General features: G+C 35.6%; 3 protein-coding genes across 7 annotated transcripts in view; all 3 read right to left on the bottom strand.

Annotated features, from left to right (window-relative positions):
• The window catches only part of LOC306887253 (hormone-sensitive lipase-like), a 30,616-nt gene extending 23,609 nt beyond the window's left edge, over positions 1-7,007 (bottom strand). Inside the window, exons 1-2 of one of the 2 annotated variants that reach the window (XM_079444862.1) lie at positions 6,888-6,912; positions 3,430-3,464 (exon numbers count right to left, since the gene is read on the bottom strand). In XM_079444862.1, coding sequence (XP_079300988.1) covers positions 3,430-3,445 — 16 coding nt within the window. In that variant the 5' untranslated portion in view covers positions 3,446-3,464; positions 6,888-6,912. Of the gene's footprint in view, positions 1-3,429; positions 3,465-6,887 lie in introns of both variants that reach the window. The other variant, XM_079444861.1, reaches the window with a different exon arrangement.
• Positions 7,008-7,159: 152 nt separating this feature from the next.
• LOC306887369 (B-cell antigen receptor complex-associated protein alpha chain-like) lies at positions 7,160-9,979 on the bottom strand. The gene is made up of 5 exons (XM_079445044.1): positions 9,840-9,979; positions 8,837-9,178; positions 7,845-7,960; positions 7,666-7,725; positions 7,160-7,594 (listed from the first exon to the last, which is right to left on the bottom strand). Exons 1-5 carry the CDS (start codon positions 9,877-9,879, stop codon positions 7,478-7,480), a joined length of 675 nt encoding a protein of 224 aa, XP_079301170.1. The 5' UTR covers positions 9,880-9,979; the 3' UTR covers positions 7,160-7,477.
• A 750-nt stretch (positions 9,980-10,729) lies between these two features.
• The window catches only part of LOC306887436 (rho guanine nucleotide exchange factor 1-like), a 43,737-nt gene continuing 40,790 nt past the window's right edge, over positions 10,730-13,676 (bottom strand). For all 4 annotated transcript variants that reach the window (XM_079445146.1, XM_079445144.1, XM_079445147.1 and 1 more), the window contains one exon: positions 10,730-13,649. The gene's annotated coding sequence lies outside the window, so the exon portion shown is untranslated. The remainder of the gene's footprint in view (positions 13,650-13,676) is intronic.

Raw genomic sequence — 13,676 nt, forward strand, 5'->3', positions numbered from 1 at the left:
GTTTTTAGAGTACATACACTACCATTGTGAAAGATTTTTCTTTTCTTTTTTGGAATAATGCAAGGATGCATCAAACTGATTAAAAGTTAGTTCAAATAAATGCTGTTTTTTTTACTTAATTCATCAAAAATCCTGAAAAACGTTAAGCAGTACAAAAGTTTTTAATATGAAGGTTTTTTTACTGGAATAATAGCTGGGGCAACTACTTTTTTTTTAAGTACATTTATAATTTTTAGGGATGTTACAATGATCACTGTAAAATAAGACAAAAACACTGTTATAATTTTTTTTTTTTTTAACAGTTCAGTGCCTATGAAAACCCTCAGCTAATACATCCTACAACTATCACACAAAGAACTACACATCCACCAGACTCTATGACACATTATGACACTTTCACCTTGAAGATGCTGACTCTTAAGAAAACTGCAATTGCATATTCTCTCTAGGAAAAGCCAGCAGCAAACTAAAGGGGACAGAAGCTGTGGACAGTTTCACAGGACATACTAGTGAGTAACCATGAGCACCAGCCTACTACTGTACAGTCATTCACACATGCATGCACATTTATCTGATCAGGATTGACATGCCAGATACAGAGACAATACAGGTGAGTAAGGTCTCTCAGTGACAAGATTATGACTAGGTAAATCTGTTGTACTCCGTGACAGACCAGACAACTGAGAGAATCACAAACAACTTCACAACATTAGACGATGACAGGAATATTGGGACCCCAAACAAATCTTTGTATGTTCTCAAACAAAACCCAAAATGCAAGCAAATACATCTTTAGCGTAATCATTTTTATTGCAGGTGTAAACTTGGCCAAAGATAGTGGCCAAACCCTAAACTTTCAGTCTTACTTTACATTGGGGTGGAAAGACATTTTACAAACAGCATAAAGGGTTTGTGCTTTGAATGTCGGAATCTAAAGTGCTTACTTTTCTACATCAAGAGAACATTTTTGCTTACATGAAATACATCTCCAGTGTTATTTAGAGCTGAATTCCCCAGATACCCTCTTATCTGTTGCACATATGGTTTAGGACCTGAACTGTCCCTTTTTCTTTCTGCCCTTTACCACAGATAAACCTTCCCAGAATTTGCCCAGTCATTCTCTTCTCAGACTTTCCAAATAGCTTTTTTCCCCTCTACCAAAGTATCCCATGTTGCCTCTCTACCTCCTACCTGGGACTGGCAGTAATCTCTTCCCCTCATTGGCAAAAACAAACAACACATCTTCCTCTCTCATGGAGGATCGTCCTCTATTCTCTTCCATTTTTGTACCCTGTCCTCATTGTAAAGGCTGTAGCCAGACCCGGAGAGATTAGTGTCCTAATCTGTGCATGGGAAACCAAGTATGTTTCTGTGTCAACTGCTTCCATTGAGAGACTATAATCCAGCAACTGTTGTAAAACTAGTCATGTGGTTTGAAAAATGACTTTAACTGCTATCTTGGCTTTCGGTTCAGAAGCAGGTATTGGAGCACTGATTAAATGAACCTCATGCTTGTGAATTATCTAAAGCTTTCATTTTGGAAACATGTGCAACAAGAGAACCTACTACTCAATCGCTTTACTCACTGAAAGACTTCCAGCACCAGTTTAACACAGCAGAACAAACACATGGACACTTGAAAACATTCCAAAGTTAGGAATTTTTAACTTTCATAAAGAATTCTTAACTTTCAATAATACAAATTTTTAATTGTTTTCTAGCTCTTGAAGTTTTTTTCTCTAAGAAAAACACTGACAAATCTATGTTGAATCTAGTTTAATTAAATATGAGTTGAGCTTGATTACGAAAAAAAACTGACAAATTGTAAAACAAACAAAAAAAATGTTATCAGAAATCCCCTTACAATGGAAGTCCCTCACAGACATTCATGTAACTACCACAGCACTGCTGTATTAGAAATTAGGGTAAACCTACCTATTAAGCTCACATACTCATTAAGAACACTTTCATTTTTGAGCTCAGATTATAAAAAGAAAAAAATTATTTATTATCCTACTTGATTTCTTAACCAATTGATAAGTTTGTTACTACATACCTCCTATAATTTCAAGTCAATCAGATCATTGCACACTGAGATATGAGTCTCCATGTGTTCACTCTGTCTGGCAGCCATTTTGAAAGCTGTCTAAAAACTTTCACCAAAAGAGGAGCCCCATAAATGTGCGTTTTTTTAGATGTTTAAGCCTTTATTTTAGGTAAGTTTCACTACTTACTGTAAAATTAAGAGATTAATGTTCAGACTTTTGCAAATTATAACCTGGAACTTGAATGTGGGAAATAATTACATTAGATCCAAAAGATTTTTTAGTAACACAGCGCAGATGCTACAGAACACAGTTAGCTGACTAGCTGTGTAAGATTGTGTGCTACGCTAATATATTGCTTCACAGGCATTACTGGCTTCTACTTTTACATCCATCATACTATAAATTGACTGGTCTGTGGTTTTACACTGCTGTGATTTTTAAAGATTTTTAGCATAACTTTTTGTACCGAAACCAATATCTTGTGCACTAAATATGTAGATTTGAGAGAAGTCTCACCCAGGCTGAAAGAAAGAAAGAAAGAAAGAAAGAAAGAAAGAAAGAAAGTTTAAAATAACTGTTTTCAAATTTAATAGATTTTAATATGTAATTTGTACCTTTGATGGCACAGCTGTATTTTCAGTTGTCTTCAGGGTCACATGATTCTTCAGAAATCATTCTAATATCCTGATTATTATCAATTTTGGAAACAATTGTGCTGCTCAATATTTTTGTTGAATACAAACTTCAAAAGAACAGCATTTTTTTTAAATATAAATCTTTTGTACATTATAAATGTCTCAAAAAAATGAAAAAAAGTTAATAAAAAAAACACTTACTGACCCCAAAATTTTGAATGGTAGTACACACACACCAGAATTAAATATCTTTGCTACTATTTGCAAATTTAGTTGATGGACAGAAGATACGAAGTAGAACATTTATCAACAACAGTCAATTGACCAATCACTGTTAATTCCAAGTAGTACCAAAATCTCACTTGAAAAACCCATCAAAGAATGAAAGAACCCAACTGACGCCAGAAAACTATGTACTTTGCTATCTGCTTTGAATGTGATAATTCAGGTTTGCACTATACCGATCTGCTCAATTCGTCCAAACATAATACATTTCTACAGCCAAAGCCTGACCTAACCAGCTAAGCAAGATTACTCTTTCAGTGACACTGCTTTACAATACATGAACACAAGTTACCCATAAACCATACAGCAGAATCCACAGCAGAGGAGCAACAGCACACGTTTAAGGTACACAAGGGGGTGAAGCGGAGCTTAAGTGTGAGAATCTAAAACCTAAAACATGCAGAACAGAGCACATACACACACAAACACAGGGACTGATCCCTGGAGAGTCTGAACGTTACCCTCGTCAGAACTCATGCTGGAGTCCTTGTGCGTCCTGTCCCCTCAACACCCGCACAGTCATGGAGCCAGAGAAATAGAGACATAGGAAGGGGGAGGTAAGCAAAAGGGGAAGACAGTGAGATAGTGTGTTTCGATTGGATGCCTACTCGCCCTCCCTCCCACCCGTTCATCCCCTCAGATCACAATGTGACTATCTGTCACTTTCTATTTCGTCCTCTCTTCTTTTCTGTGAACTCTTCTTGCTTTATTCTCATTCGCCTCATTCCCAGGAGAGAACAGCTTTGTCATTTTCTCCCATACCAACTGTCTCTCTGTTGTGGTGAGATGACTTTTCACCCAGTGTACAATGAAAACATGTTACTCACTGCAACATGCACACATGTGCCACACACACACACACACACACACACACACACACACTGTGTTTGCCAGGCTAGATCCAGGCTAACTGTGTCCTAGGACCGACTAGCTTCTACAAAACCACAACTGCCTAAATAACCTTTGTCTCTATTGGTTGTATAACCAGGGGGTGGCCAGTGACCTTCACACTAACTGGACAATCCAAAACTGCCACCTCTCTTTGACACAAGAAGGTCCAGATAGAAACAAACAATGTCCTCAAATACATTATTTTTCTCATTGCTACAACAAAAGTGGTGCATTACACAGATGATACTTCAGTTAGGTCATAAACTGTTTTAGGCAATTGCATTAGGTCATATGGTGAGACAGTAATATCCATGTCGCACTGTATAATAAATCAATTGCTAAAATGTATTTCTGTTGAAATTATACAGTAAAAAATGTTGAGAATAAGTAACATTAGCATAAATCCACCTTCACCTTCAATAACTAGGAATGCACCAATATTGAAATTCTGGCTGATACAGAAAACTATTTTCATGCTATGGATGATATTAAAAATAAATTAAATGAAAAAATATAACACTAAACATCAATTAATGCTAAAAATGTAAAGTATAGGCCTATTTAAATGCATAAGAATGCATTTTAAATTAAGAAAAAAAAAATTATACAAAATATTAATTTGACAATGTAAATAAATTATGTTAATGAATTTACTGTCATATGGTAAGAGTAATATGTATGTCACACTGTATAATAAATTACTATAATTAATATACTGTCAATCAATTACTAAAATGTAATTCTGATTAAATAATATTTAAAAAAAACTATGCAGTATTAAACAACACTGACATCAATTAAAAAAGTTCACCTTCAATAACTAGGGACACACAATACAGATTTTTAATTACTTTTATTTCATAGATTATTAAAAAATAAATAAATAAATACGTTATAAATGTTAAATGTTATAAGTGAATTTCCTCATTTTAAATGAGAAAAAAGATTCATACAAAATATATTTTAAATGTTAAGTGTTTTTTAAAGACTAACTTGACAAGTGTTGGATAACAGCAAAGGAAATCAATATGTAAAAACAGAGGAAATAAATTATTAAAAGTGCAATAATGATAGCATGCGGAGACGCATATCTACAAATTTTTCCTAGTAAACTTAAAATGAGATGAAAAAAAAAACATTATTATTCTTTAGAACATATGAACTGTCTACTGACCTCTATATTTATCTCAAACTTGAATGTACCTCTATGATACAAAGTGAGTATGCTAAAGAACCAATCTTATGACTATCAATTCTTAAGGGGAAATTACTTCATACATTTTCAAATGCCAGGCTATCTGTTGGAATAGGAAAAAAGTGGAAGAAAAGAGAAAATAGCAAGGGATGTTCTCTGTGCGTTTAAAAAAAATGTTCTCATCTGGCTAGAAATGAGAACAAATGCTCAACTTTCAAAACAGAAGCATACTTTTGAAATATAAACAGACATTTGAAACAATTAGAAATATTTATTTATTATTGTTAAATATATAGCTTGTGTCACATTGCTCATGTAAAATGTTCTCACTATTTAGGTTAAAAAAGTTCATTGCTGGAGATTAGCTGCAGGCAAATCAGAATTTCTCAGATTTTTTATGGTGCAAACCCATCTTATTTTTAGCACAAACTACAAAATGCTTGCATAGAGATGGATTTCCCATTATTCTCATCGGTCAAAGACCACACATTTCCACATATAATCTTTGTAAACCAAAGTAAACTGACCAGACCTGAACTTTCTCTCTCCATTCTACATATGTATATATCCAGGACCACATCCTTTATTCATTCAGCTGGCAATAAGGAACAATGAAAGGCCCCGAGCAGACCTTTGTCCCAGATTATTTTGCAAATGTGGTAAAGTCATCTCAACAGGAAAAGAAAAACAATGCGCTGGCCCTGACATCAGTGAAGAGTTTCCTCTCACTCTCATCCAAACCTGACAGCAGCAGCAAGTAAACAACTTATCTACACATACAAATGTGATCTGGTTAATATATGAATGTACAAGACTACAGCTCTTTTCATAATGTTCTTCTGCACATCTGAGAACTCGGTTAAAATGGCTGAGTGTGGCTATTATGTCAAATCCTCTCACTGATCCCTAGATAAGGCAGGGGTCTATGGTGAAAACCTGAAACCCAGTCAGCCAGTGACGTACTGGCCATTGCAACAGAGAACATGGGAACCATCTCAAGAACACTGTGGTGAAATAAAAGGTTATTTGAAAGCCCAAAGTTACTTTTAAATGAAGATACTTTACTTACCCGTGTGCCTTTTTACAAAGCCTTTCTTTTGTGGAAGATAACTGAAGATAATTTGGTAAATGTATCAGTGTTTTTGTCTATCCATACAGTGGAAGTCAATGGTCACCAAAATGGTTTGGTTACCAGCATCCTTCCACAAAACAAAAGAAAGACATACAGGTTTGGAACAACACAAGGGTGAGTAAATGATGACAGTTTTTCTTTTTTGGGTGCACTATCCCTTTAAGAGAATCTACACTTACTACACACATCTTTATTGTGATTATAAGCTTAAAATCTCACAGACAGACGTCAATCTGGATCATTCATGAGTCAGGCATCCTAAAGCATATCCTGATGTATCGCAGCAAAGTTTAGGCAAATACTCACAGGTCAATCAAACGTACGTATATCCTCTCCTGTCTAAAACGTGCTGTCAACACACTTTGAATAAAAAGTCATCCTTAACTAGAAATGTCATCAATGCATAACTGCAACACTACACTACAATGTTACAGTTACCGTAGTATTGCATAACACAACATAGTTCAAACCTGTTGGAAATCACATGAGACATTTTAAAACCTATGTTTACATATTAGTAAGGGAACAAACAGTGCTCATACGATGTGCCACATTGCACCAGCATTACTGTACAGTAAGCGCTCGGGCTTTAATCTTCTGTTTGACACTTCTGCAACTATCTAACCGGGAGCGCGGGTGTCATTTACAAGCGACAACTCTCCCCAAAATAAAGCGGTTATGTTTATTAAATGAGAATATACCTATTGGACCCTCTTTGTGTTTTGACGAGCGTCTTCTATTTACTGCTTTTTCAAGAACACCGCTCCCAGACTTCTTTGCAGACGCCATCTTCCTCAAACACGAATGATTCCCCCTCTGTTCTGTCTGGACATACCTTACAGGCGCCACGCCCACATCAAAATCTATAGCCAATAACGCGTTAGAGAATAATCAAAGCACCTATCACTTTATAGTACTGCCCATCACGCTGCCCATATTCAGCCTACAACGTCAAAATAAAATAATAAACAATAAAATAAATATGCCAGTTTCTCTGGTGTATTGTCTTTAATTGCATTTATTTAGAATCTTCCTCAGGACACACTTAAAATGTCACATTCATCAAAATGCTAAATGTTTTATACAATTCATTCAAACCATTAGCAGATATTTTTGATTTACCACTGCAAAATACAAACAAGCTTATCTTCAAACTAATAAAGAGATACAAAGACATACTGACAGCAAGCTCATGAAATTACGACTCAAACTATTTATCTGAAGTAATACACAAAGTTCACTTTTCCCTTGACTGTCTTTCTGGTTCCTTTTCCTCTTTCTCCAGCTCCAGCTATGGCTTCTCCAGCTGAATGTCTTCTCCACAGTTGGCCACATCCTGATAGGGGCCTTGCTGATTGGTGCGTTGAATTTGATGGTAAGCTGAGTTGCAGTCATCCAGGTTTAGACCCTGTTGAAGGTCACTTTTGTAAATACGCAGCATGCTAATAAGAAAAGAAAATGTAGTGGGAATAGACATACCTCATAGATATTCTCCTCCTCCCTTCCTTTCTTCTTCTCTAGTTCATTCAGCCTCTTTGACTAGAGGAATAAACGTCTATCATCATCATCATGGAATCACTTTATTTATTTGTTTGTTTAATGTTTTCTGGAATGCATGCAATATGCTGAATCAACATTAAACCATCAGTGTGTCTGACCTTACAGAGGAGCATGGTGCCAGGGAGCAACACACACATCAGCAGCAACACCGCTTCTGCTGTAATGATTCTGTTCTTCACACTCTCACTGAGGTTCAAGGTCTTCTGCAAAGGTACTAATTAAAGACAATGTCTTAACTCCTGAAGACTTTTCAGAAATGACAAGTAGATTGTCTTAACAAAGTTAGAGAAAAATGAAACAAACAAAAATAGAGGCCAAAAGAGCTGAAACTTTCACTTCCTCTAACAGTAAAACTCGCATGTGTGTATATAAAGAGAGTTAAGTAACACAAACTTAGCATGAATGAGAGGAATTTGGGTTTATGTCATTGAAAGGGTTATTTGTGTTTGCCTAACTCAGCCAATTGAATGATTTGTGGGGATTATTGCACAATGCGGACTCTTAGAGAGCTTGAGTGCAAGCATTATGTTTGTGACTTTCATACTTATGCAATTAAGAATAAATAGTAGGCCTATACATCAGATTATGTATTACATTAAAATGCATAACTATAAGTTATATAGCCTATACAGTATTTATTATAGACTACTGTTCAAAAGTTTGAGGGCAATAAGATTGTTTTTGAAAGATGATACTTTAGCAAGAATGCAATCAATTAATCAACAGTGACAGTAAAGACTTTGTTACAAAAGTAATTCTATTTCAAATGCTATTCTTTTCTATTAATCAAAGAATCCAGGGAAAAAAGTTCACTGTTTCCGTAACAAGTAATGTTTCTTGAGCACCAAAAGAAGGTTCAGTAGAGTAATGGCTGATGAAAATTCAGCTGTACAATCACAGCAATGAATTCAATTCTTTTAAATATATTACAACAGAAAACCATAATTATAAATTATAATATTTCACAAAATTACTCTTTTTACTGTATTTTTTCATCAAATAAGTGCAGAATAAGTTTTATTTTTTGAACAGTGATACTGACAAGAAATAAAATGAAGTATATTAAACATATAACTGTGGTCTGACTCACTGTATACTTGAAGAAAGGTACCATGGGTAAATATGTGAAGAGAGTTATAATTCAGTTTACACTGGTACAAGCCGGTATCATTGGGATGGACCATCATGAAAAACAGCCAGTGGCACGTGACTTCACCTATGACTTCTGACTTGTTCTTCAGATTGCTGGACAGATTTACTAAGCTGGACATAGTGGTACCATTGGTAGTGTGAATATTCTTGATCCAGGTGACCTGGGGTTTCTTATCCCAGCGGTAGCAGCAGCGGATGTCGGCTTCATGGGTGTCAGCCACACGCACCAATGGTTTATCTGCCTCCAGATTCAGGTCGTCAAAACCAGCGTTGGCAACAGCTTATGCAAAGGACAATAAAACCAAAAACCATATAATAATATGCTCTAATATTGGGTGGCACAACAGCACAACAAGTATTTGAGTGTAAAACAGTCCACAGTGGGGGGTTTGCTTATATGTGATTAAAACCCTCTAACATAAAAGCAGCTTAACATGTAGCTTTAATTTCCACCCAAAGGGCATTAACTTCAATCCACATGATATCAGCATGTTTAAATCGATTAGCTAAACTGAACAATTCCCACCCACAAAAAGCTGTGTAGACAAGACTTGTCATGTGAAAAGCTACTTAATACAGTGTAAAATTAAATTAGACCCTTAAAATTGTAAGTCATACTGAAAAAATCTTGACTGGTAGCAATAAGATGCAAATTGTAACAGCTACTCTGAGAGGAAATCAGCTTCACTGAAGCAGAACATAGACGTGCAGATGGAAACTTTTTTCTTTAGCAGGAGATAAAAAGTTTATTGCTGAATTTGAAATGGTATGCTTTCGAAAAAAAATACATTTAAATTTCTCTATACATATACATATTTTTTGTGCTCAAAGCGAGCTTAGATTACTTTAAAACCAGTTACTTATACTGAATACTTAACAAATATTAGAATTTTACAATAAAACTAACATTACATACACACATGAAATACGTTAATGCTTACCTGCCCAGAAACACAAGAAAATGACCAGTGTGAATGCCATTTTCTCTAATAAACCAGATAAACCTTGAATAAAACCCTCTTGCTGCTGATCAGTAAATGTGCCGTTCAAGTGTTTGTCTTCTCTTCCTTCTTCTATTTCAGTTTGTGGTGAACACACGCAAATACAGGGGTTGGACAAAATAATGTGAACTCCTGGGAAATAGGCAATAATTCTAATAAACACCTCAAAAATAAAGTGTTTTACCACCATTTGTCTTTAAAACAGCTTCTAATCTTCTTAGAAAAGATTCATACAACTTTTGAATAGTCTCTAGTTTAATAAGACCGATGTTTACAGATGTTGGAGGAGGGAATCTGCTTCTCACCATTATCTCCAAAACTGCCTACAGTAGATAGTTTTTTGTGGAAACATGGTCTTCAAGGTGAATTTTGAAGTTTGCCGACACTGCTGCAGAAGTTCTGCATTATTTGGCCCCTATCATTCACTTTCAGTCTTGCCATGCTTTGTACGCAGTCATAATAGTAAAGACTGTTGTTCATAAAACACCAAACAACTGGGCCGTTAAGATTACAGATGCTCCGGCTAAACTGACGCCCATGATTTTTCATTAAATTTTTAGAAGTCATATAGTAACAAGTCACCCATTTTCCCCAAAGTTTGTACTAAACAACATATACTATACACAATCTAGAGAATGTAGACATCATAATTGGATAAAGATTATTGGAAGATTTTTTTTTTTTTACTGTACCCAGTACAAATAATATTAACCCCATAATAATGGATGTTCCAATTATTTAATCCAACCTCTTTACATTCTTCTCTTTTTTTGGATAATGTGGTAATATAAACCGAATGCTGCTGAAAATAAGGACAATACAGCTCAAGTAGTTTTTGATAATTTATTTAAAAAAAAAAAAAAAAGTACCTAAATTTTTCTTATGTATGTTACATATAAAAATCAAAGCCCAAATACACAAAATAGTCCTTGCATAATCATTTCTATAGACAGACAGCAATGGAATGCCTGTAATGAGTGGACTCCTGTACACAGAATTACATAAAAGTCATGGATTGCAGAAGGTTTAAAAGATCTAACAAAGAGCACTCAGTACTAAGCACTCAGCCATTTTTAAGAACAACAAATGAGTGGAATTGCTATAATTTGGCGGGTCTGGAGCAAAATATCAGATTAATATTTAACACTGAACATCGCTAAATGAGGAGAAGGCAAGTATACCTGTGCCTGTCAGCTGGACTAAAAGAGCCCTTTAGAAATTAAAATAAACCCAATCTGCACAAGGCACCCTATAAATAGATTTTAACATACAGATATATCACTATGTATACATATATGTGACAGATACATATGAAAAGCTTAAGGAATGAGAGAGAATGACACCACACCCAAAACCCTGTCTTATCAATTATCAAGAGTTGAAGGGAATATCCAAGGCTAAATTTGAAACACTTTCTAATCGAATCTAAACTGTGGTCAGATCCACATCAAAAATAAGACTCTTGCTTAAAGTGAAATTCAGTGAAGCCTTTTATAGTTGTTCTGGTTAAGGGTGTACTTTGTCTCTCTCAGTCCTTCTTTTATAACAAGCAATGCATAGTATGGCAATTACATAATTTTCTAAGAAAACCAAAAGAACAGAATCAAAAGGAAATTAATAACCAACCATTCAAGCAATCTAGAAAGAAAAAACTGTGCAAAAGAACTGAAGGAAAGTGAAGTAGGTAGAACAGATCTTGCACCATGATAGTTTCATTACCAAACTTTAAACAGTTTCATTTGCTACTTCTAAGAGGAAAAGGCTACGAAAATGAACAAACGGTCTTATTGACATTTACTACCAACACTGCTGGCCAATATGCAAGGCTTCTGGCAAATTGTTCTGGTAAACCATTTTGTGAAGGAAATCAGCTGTGAAAACAGCAGGAAAAGCAACCAAGGCCTTGCAGAAATCAACTTGATCAACACAAATACAACTTAGAAATGAATATAAAATCACACTATGTAACAAATAAGGTAAAATAAGTTGCATACATTTGGAAGTCAGTCGAGGGTAGAAAGACCTGTTGCAGTAGCATCATGAATACATGAAAATAATTACAGTACTAGTGAAAAACCTACAGTTTGTGTTCCTGTCTCTGAACTATGAGATATAACATCATTTTAAACCCTTGTAAGTGCCTGATTCTCTGTGGACTGGATTCATAATTACATAAGGAGAGCAGGAGAGAAAAAGCTGGTCCCTTAAGCTAGAAAAAAAACATGGACTGATAATGAGAATCAGGAAACTTCTCTATTACTTGTACTGAGATTCATTTCTGAACCAACTTAATTCTTTCTGTCTTAAATAGGATTATAAGCCAATCCATCCACTTCGCCATTTTGTGGGTTGATTCAGCAGCTAAGGTGAACACTCAGAGTATGGAAAGGGGTGGGCGACTAGTTTGGACCCCCTTACAGCTCAGTAAACCATTCCAATTGACAGCTGACTTTCCCATGCAAGGCAAAAGTGTTTTCATATCTAAACTTTGTTGTACTATCATTTCTTTGGTCCTGCTTATAAAGAAAACTACTCCCTAAAATAAAATAAACAGAAACAATGACAAGCAATTACAGAAAAAACTAATTTTGCAAACGGTGCTGTAGAACATAAAGGTAGAAAAATGACAGATGCGTTTTACAGCCACAGAAACAGAATTTGCATAGTGCACAAAATTAGGCAATGTGTGATGATTATCATACAATCTGGGTCGACCTACCAGAGTACAATCTGCAACTGGGTAACACCTGAGAACGCTATACACTGTGCATGCTTCATGTTGTAACGGCACCGAAGTGTAGATGTTCCTGCAAGCTGGTCATTCATATGTGCATATTTCCTCACACCCACAATGTCAAACTCTGACGGCATCTCTCGACATCAATGCTTGGCTTGATTTCACTTCAGAGGGGTTAGGCATTACAGAGCAAGCCCACCTTCCTCAAACCTTCTCTCTACTTCCTTTGCTCATCCATCTGTTGATCTATCCTACTTAGCACTTCTTTTCTCATTCACAGAGCAACAACAGAACTTCTCAAAACCAAAACAGGGTTCCAAAAAAAAGTCCATGTTTTTACTTTCCATTTTACTGCAGCTTGGTCAATGCATGCTACAACAGCTCAATACTCTGCTAAAAATCGACATAACTCCTTTTGAATATCTATTATTTTTGAAAATACATGTAATATGGTGTGGTAATAATTATTAGGATGAATGAGCATCTTGAAATGCATAAAAAAAATGAAAGGGCACATATTCTGCTTAAATTACCCTTTTTGAAAACCTGACTAAAGTACATTCTGAGAAACAGACAAAGATGCAACTACACTTTTCTATGAATATAGATCGTCTTTTGGTATTAGATTACTTTTGACATGCTTAGACAGGTTTATCGTTGTGTGTGTGTGCGCATGTTTGTGTATGTTACAGTGCTTTCACATGCACTCGTAGCATTTTGCGCTGGAATCTCTCTAGGTGTTGCACATTTCTTTGGCATCTTTTGGCAAGACTGTCTCTCATACCTCTCGACAGAAACACATACGCACTCATTCAAGGTTAAGGATCACTATAATTTCACAACACCCACTTCATTTCATTTCTCAGTGGCATGGAAAGTGCTGGAGGCCTGCTGACAATCTTCTGAAAGGACAGTTGAGAAGAGAGAAGAAATAGAGCAGGAACATTCAGGCAGAATTAGTCAATCAGTGAATCCCTCGAAAGCAAGTCTTTGAGTCCAGCACATACAGTGATCTGAGGACAAACAAGACAGATGATAGA

This window comes from Barbus barbus (assembly GCF_936440315.1).
Source record: "Barbus barbus genome assembly, chromosome: 21".
Taxonomy (NCBI): domain Eukaryota; kingdom Metazoa; phylum Chordata; class Actinopteri; order Cypriniformes; family Cyprinidae; genus Barbus; species Barbus barbus.

Coding starts and splice junctions, on each gene's coding strand:
- LOC306887369 (XM_079445044.1), bottom strand. CDS start 9,879: ATGGCATTCACACTGGTCATTTTCTTGTGTTTCTGGGCAG. Junction 9,179..9,839: donor TTTCTTGTGTTTCTGGGCAG/GTAAGCATTAAC, acceptor CCTTTGCATAAG/CTGTTGCCAACGCTGGTTTT. Junction 7,726..7,844: donor GCACCATGCTCCTCTGTAAG/GTCAGACACACT, acceptor TTATTCCTCTAG/TCAAAGAGGCTGAATGAACT.